Raw genomic sequence first — 6,521 nt, forward strand, 5'->3', positions numbered from 1 at the left:
TTAGAATCATAAATACGAGATTTTTGAGGAGGAGCAGTATTACTTCAGCCTGTCTTTTCAACTTTCACATACAATAGTCTTTGGTTTCCGTGTTCATAACTTCCTATTTTCTATGAAATATTTATCTTTCTTTTCTTCTTTTGACTATGCCTATAGGATTTCTTATTTGTCATTCCACTCCTTGTTACAGATGCCCCTGCTTAGCACAGTGGCCCATTATGCCATCCATGCACATACCCTGATTTTCATGAACAATGTTGTTGTAATTAATCCCAGAAGTCGTCTGCATTTTAATAGTTCAGTGGACCCCTCTATTTTGAAGACCAAGCTGAAAAAGTGTTCTGGGTTCAGATTGTCCTGTAAGATTTTCAATAGTGCCTGGTTTGGATGAAAACTCGATTTTCCAACGGCATAGGGGTTCTTTAGGTCTTTCTAAAAGTTGAAGATGCACACGTGCTATCAGACCAGTGTTATCAGACAGTCTCAAAAATTTTGGAATGTGGGCCTGAATTTTAAGTCAAGATTTGTGTGTGCTTTTTACGACGTGTACTCTTATGTATCTTGCTTGTGTATCTTTTTTATATAGATGCAGATGCAAGTTACGTTTATGTGTATTCTTCCCTGATCTGGCTTTAGGTAGGAGGTATAGGGTATCTTGATAGGAAATCTTCACTCACTTAGTACAACCCTGAATTTGTGTTGTCAAAAAGCTTAGATTATTAACAACTGAATGTTTAATTGCTTAACTATCCCAGATCTGCAAACCTGAAAAGATTCTTGCAACATAACTATAACACAGTTGTTCACATGGGTGAAGTTTTATAAACACAGACATTTTGGCTTACTAGCAAGTTTATTTTATTTTCCTTTATTTTTTTTTATCAGTCGCGGTTAAATACATGCAGATGATTATTCCTTAAAAGCTAAGTTGACAATAGCTTCTATCGGGAGACATTCTATCTTCTTACAGTCTCTTGCAAATGCAAAACCAGATGGGTATTTTTTTAAAGGAATTGCATTTCATTATACAGTCTTCTTAGGTGAATTTTCATGTTTAAGAAGCCAGAATACAAGAGAGTGCTATATTAGTGTATTATTCTCACAACAAACAAGCCACTGTTCTGTTGCTACCTGCTTGGCCATTGTTCCCAATTGTGTATGCTTTGCAGTGGTATTTGGATGGTTTCCTGCTCTCTGCCAGCACAAAAAAGGCATTTCTGTTACAATGGCCCCTAACCACACAATGACGGCATTAAGGATTTATTTGGAGGTTTCATTATTTTCTCCTCTTTTGTTCCTTCCAGGATGTCTTCCAAGCGACCAGCCTCTCCGTATGGGGAAGCAGATGGAGAGGTAGCCATGGTGACAAGCAGACAGAAAGTGGGAGAAGAGGAGAGTGACGGGCTCCCAGCCTTTCACCTTCCCTTGCATGTGAGTTTTCCCAACAAGCCTCACTCTGAGGAATTTCAGCCAGTTTCTCTGCTGACGCAAGAGAACTGTGGCCATAGGACTCCCACTTCTCAGCACAACACAATGGTAGGTTTGCTAATGGTCTATTGTGCTTACATCCATTCTTTGAATTCTGCCTCTACAGTAGTTTGGCATCCAGATCTGTACTTTATGGAGTATACAATGCACAGTTACACGTACAGAACATGCTACAATAATGTGAAAGCTTTGACCTAGCTGGACTGCCTTTACCCTCCACAACAAATGCTAAATCACTTGCAGTGCAAACTCCGTTTGTCCTCACCTTTGCCTGCTGGCATTTAGGGTGCTAAAAATTTTTAGCTACAGTGATGTGAATTTGAAGTGTATGTGTTCAGCAAACAGTAAATGGTTTTGGAACACTGTAAGTGAGAGTCATGTTTGGCATGGTGTCTGAAATATCACCCCAATGCCAAGTTTATGCAATAATAAGGCATGAAAGTCTGTATAAAGGGCAAAAAAAGCAACTTTGGGTTTTGCTGGTGTTAAAAATTCACGTGTGATGTGTATTTCACATGCCACAGATACCTATAGGAAAGTTTGCTGCACTTATGGAATTAAATCAGCCTGCCACTTTTTCACTTGTGAATTCCCACCTTTTTGTGCACTTCACAAATGACACGGTGCACTTTAATTCATTGTGTTTACCAGCCCACTGGAAGTCCAGATTGGCTTTATCTAAAAGCAGACAAACAAAAAGAACAAAAAGCAATGCCATGTTCCTCACTAGTATCGTAGTGTCATTGTTGTAACTTGATGAGTCTGGGCCCTTCATGCAGAGTACTGTGATACATTTTTATAAAGGTTGAAAGGTGCAGAGAAAGGCATTGAAACCCCAGGACTTAGGCACCTCGACAAAGCTGTCTATTGTGAATGCACTTACACAGCTCTTGCCTGTTTACAAATTGACTGTAACTTTTCTGTTAGTCCCCCACTTTGACAAGGGCAGTGACAATTTCACTTTAAGTGAAGATAATGAATGGACCTGCATATTTGAAGGCTTTTTAAAAAGACATTGCAAAATAGGTGATAGTGTATTCTCATAAAAGCCCGCGACAGCTCCATAGTGGTATTTCAGCCCTCACAGCTCATTATGCATATGTAACAAGCTCTAAGTAAAAAGCCTTAGGGATTGTTATTTCTCATAGGACCAAGTCACTGGATATTCACTGAAGCTAGTCTCCTAGACAAAATAACTCCCGATCCATTTTTCTTCCTTTTTGGTCTAGTGCTTAAGTTCAAACAGTGGTTTGGAATATTTAATTTTACTTTGTGTATTGCTACTTTAAATGAAGAAAGAACGTCATTGGAAAATTACTTATGGGCAGATGTGTAATTATCTTTTTCTAGCTGGTTTTACTTCTTATCCTTTATCATACGTTTTATGGAGCTGTAGTTCATTAATATACAGTGGCATCCAATGGGATGTTAGGGTATGTAACTGGCGTATGAGCTTTGCTGTATTTTGGCCTATTTTAAGAGAGTGTCTTGAAGATAAGGGGTTGTTCTGACAACATTTAAGTCAATAAACTTGTGATGACACCAGTGGTGTAGAATGAGACCCTAATGAAATAAAACCTCATTGTCTTCTAAGGAGCCCAGCAGGAGTATTTTAACTACACCTCACTGAAATACTTAACTGCTCTTTAACTGATTTTGACCAACTTCTTTATTCATTTACAGTTTTTAAGACCAAGAAGTTTAGCTGATCATCTAGTGTGACTTCTTGCTATGAAGGCTATATTCAATGTGATGTCAAAACAGTGTGTTCTGTCTCTTTATACAACAAGATACTGAATTATTGCACGTTTTAGACAGCTTTGCTCTAGTAGTGAGATGCTGCAGGTTTATCTGAAGCATATTAGGGGGGGTTTTAGGGACTGGGTTTGTCTTCAGACATATTTAGGAAAATTGCTGGTTTATATGAATGTGACATTTTTTAGTGTCTCTCTTTTAGTGAGGAGTGTCTTGTAAAAATCATCATCCAGGTAGATCAGAAAGGATGTAGCCTATGTGTCTCCAGAAAGAAGGAAGTGATCAGTTCAAATGACTAAAATATACATAATCACTCCCTCTGCTGTTGTGGTATGTAGTTATAAGAAGGAACCTAGTGCTTGGATAACTTTTAGATTAACTTCAGTTTGGGTGATTAGCAGTTGCAAAAGTCATTCCCAAAGGGTGTTCACTTTGGTAGCATTACGGAGGTCATTTTTACACTGTTTGAATTGACATTCTGTGCTATTTTATAGTCTCTGGGAAGCAAATCCAGCTGTATGCACATGTGCACACACCACTGCACAGTGCGGTCCAATACAGTTTTATTGATAAAGCTCCAGCAGTGTGCTTCACACTTCTTAATAGCTTGTCAGCTGTACTACTACACCTATTAACTGAGTCTGCAAGTGACTATGGAGTTCTCGTTTTGCAGCCACATGCTGTCCTTAGCAGGGGACACCTTTACAGATCTCTCCAACATCGAATAAGACAGGATCAGACATGCAACCGGTCTGAAATCATGTCGTGCATCACTCTGCTGCACCCCTTTAAACCACCATACTGCTTTGTGCATGATTGTTGGCTAAGACTCTTCTCTGAAGGGATTCTTAAGTAGACATGGTATAGATCCAGAGAGATCTTTCTGTGTTAGCTTACATGTACAACACCCTTTTGGATTAGGGAACAATCTCAGCAGAAGAAGACCACAGCCAAGGGATCTGGAAAAGGTATGGAATTACACAGTTTTGTCTCATCAGTAGGCTGCGTAGCTGAATTCCTCTTGTCGCCACAGCCATCCCTGGCTCCTTGTGTTCTGCCTCTCAGCACTGGGTCATGAAGGGACAGTTAGGAAAACAATTTCAGCCTCGAGAATCAATTTCTTGGCCTCGCTTTTCTAGCTGCTAATTGACCGTCTGTTTCATAGGTGACTTCCAGCTGTGCTTCCTTTTACAAGTCCTGCCAGCTGGGACGTCCTAGGATCCTTAAGGTAAAGGGTTGGTTGCAACAGAGCGATAACAGACTTTTGAAAATTTACCCTGTTGCACTTTACCAGGTTTTAACAACTGCCAACTTAGAGTCGTAACTCAGAATGCTGGGTAAATTTTTATAAAGGGAGGGCGAAATCCCTAGAGAGAACTCTTTAAACCTAACCAAAATTGGCAAAAAGCTGCAAAACCCATCTTCCCATCAAAACGCACAGGGTATTTCTGAGGATGCTGGAACTGCAGCCAGAGAAAGGTTAGTGCAGTGGGCACAAACCGAAATGCAGGAGGCTCCATCTGAACATCAGAAAATGCTTTTTACTGTGGGGGTGACCGAGCACTGGCATAGGTTGCCCTGGGAGGTTGTGGAGTCTCCATCCTTGGAGATATTCAAAAGCCGTCTGGACACGGTCCTGGGAAACTGGCTCTAGGTGGGCCTGCTTGAGCAGGGGGTCAGACCAGACAACCTCTGGAGGTCCCTTCCAACCTCAACCATTCTGTGGTTGTGTGAAAGTCAGGGGCAACTCTATCCCAAACTCTCTTCCTCTTGATAGAGGAAACTAGATACTTACTTTAAGTAGGAAAGCTCTTCCGCTGATAAGAGAAGAAACAATAATTTATCAGACTTAAACCAAAAGCTCAGAAGAAAACACAAGACAAATCATGTGACCTAGAATATGTCTGAGGTTCCCTTTAGGACGTTCGTAGCAGGCCATAAGGTTAGCAGGGAAACACTTGAGGATTACAGTATCAGTTAATGCCTCTTTTGAAGAAACCTATTAACGCTACAGTATTTGGATAGCACAGAAAGTTGTTAGCTCATCTAAGTTGCAAAGGTTTATTTTATCTATTTCTATTTTTCTGCCTTACCATGTTGGTTTTGCCACTTTTCAAGACTACTGATCTCACCAACGGTGTCGGTGTGCGAATTTCTGAAAATAAGAGATGTCAAGGCTAAAAGCACTGATTACTGTTGTCAAATTCAACCATTCTTCTTAACTGTAGAATATCAATCAAATGCTGGATGAGATTAAAAAAAAAGGGAAGCTCTGACCAAAAGATCAAACTGGTAAAGTGTAATTTTGCCACTGTCTTGTTCCAAACTGTGTAACTGCACTGGTAGCCCACATTTGTCCTGCACTTTCAGTGAGATTTAGAATTCATTGTCAGCAGTGCTTTAAATTGATAGGTAGTGTTACAGTATGCTGTTAAATAGCTTTATTGCCTCATACTAAAAAATGTTGCATTTCTGTGGTGAATGAAGTTACTCCTCTGTAACGTGGGAATACTATTAAGAAACTTTGGTCATACTAAGAACACTACTACTGGTCAAAGAGCTTACCGACACAGTGTTTCATGCTTTTCCTCCACTTGTCCAAAATAAAAGGTTGTTCAATGCTGCATTTGAATTCTCTTATCACATACATCCTGGCCTGCACTTCACCTGTTGGTCTGGGGTTGTCAGCATGTGAATAGTATTGGATCAGAGCAACACGCGGCTAGAGCACTTAGCTACTGTTCAGAAGTTGCGAAGATAATGGAAATCTGAATGCATATAGCTTTTTAAAAAGTCAAATAGGACTCTAATTATACTGAGCTAAAGAATGTCTATTAAAAAAAACCCACAGTGGTTTTAGAGAAATTTTAATTTCCAGTGTACCTTTGTGCATCAAGCTTAGGATAAGTTATTGTGATGGTACAATGCACAGTGTTGTGAACACCAGTGCCGTTATTGTGCCAGCTCTAATAATGAGAATTTCATTGTTTGGGGAGAGCAGTCTCCTACACTCTAGACAAAAGTGTAATTACTTTTGAACGATGTGGAATGTGCTCAGTTTAATAGCACGGAGAATAGATTCACAAAGATTCAGATAAAGCTAGCTTGGAAGCCATATGTGCAATGTGGCAGTATGAAATTGTTAGCAGGCACCATAATTACAACACACACACGCACTCTCACTATTTCCCAGTTTAAACTATAAACTGTTGGTTTTGTAAGAGAGAGACAGGCTTATCTGAACAGGACTAGTTCAATTAAAACAAAGCAGGAAGGGA

General features: G+C 39.9%; 1 protein-coding gene across 2 annotated transcripts in view; it reads left to right on the plus strand.

Moving 5' to 3' along the window:
- The first annotated feature begins 1,305 nt into the window (after positions 1-1,305).
- Positions 1,306-6,521, plus strand: part of SOX5 (SRY-box transcription factor 5) — a 263,656-nt gene continuing 258,440 nt past the window's right edge. For both annotated transcript variants that reach the window (XM_035888537.1, XM_009648741.2), the window contains exon 1: positions 1,306-1,536. In XM_035888537.1, coding sequence (XP_035744430.1) covers positions 1,306-1,536 — 231 coding nt within the window. The remainder of the gene's footprint in view (positions 1,537-6,521) is intronic.

Source organism: Egretta garzetta, unplaced genomic scaffold (genome assembly GCF_000687185.1).
Source record: "Egretta garzetta isolate BGI_Z169 unplaced genomic scaffold, ASM68718v1 scaffold81, whole genome shotgun sequence".
NCBI classification, from domain to species: domain Eukaryota; kingdom Metazoa; phylum Chordata; class Aves; order Pelecaniformes; family Ardeidae; genus Egretta; species Egretta garzetta.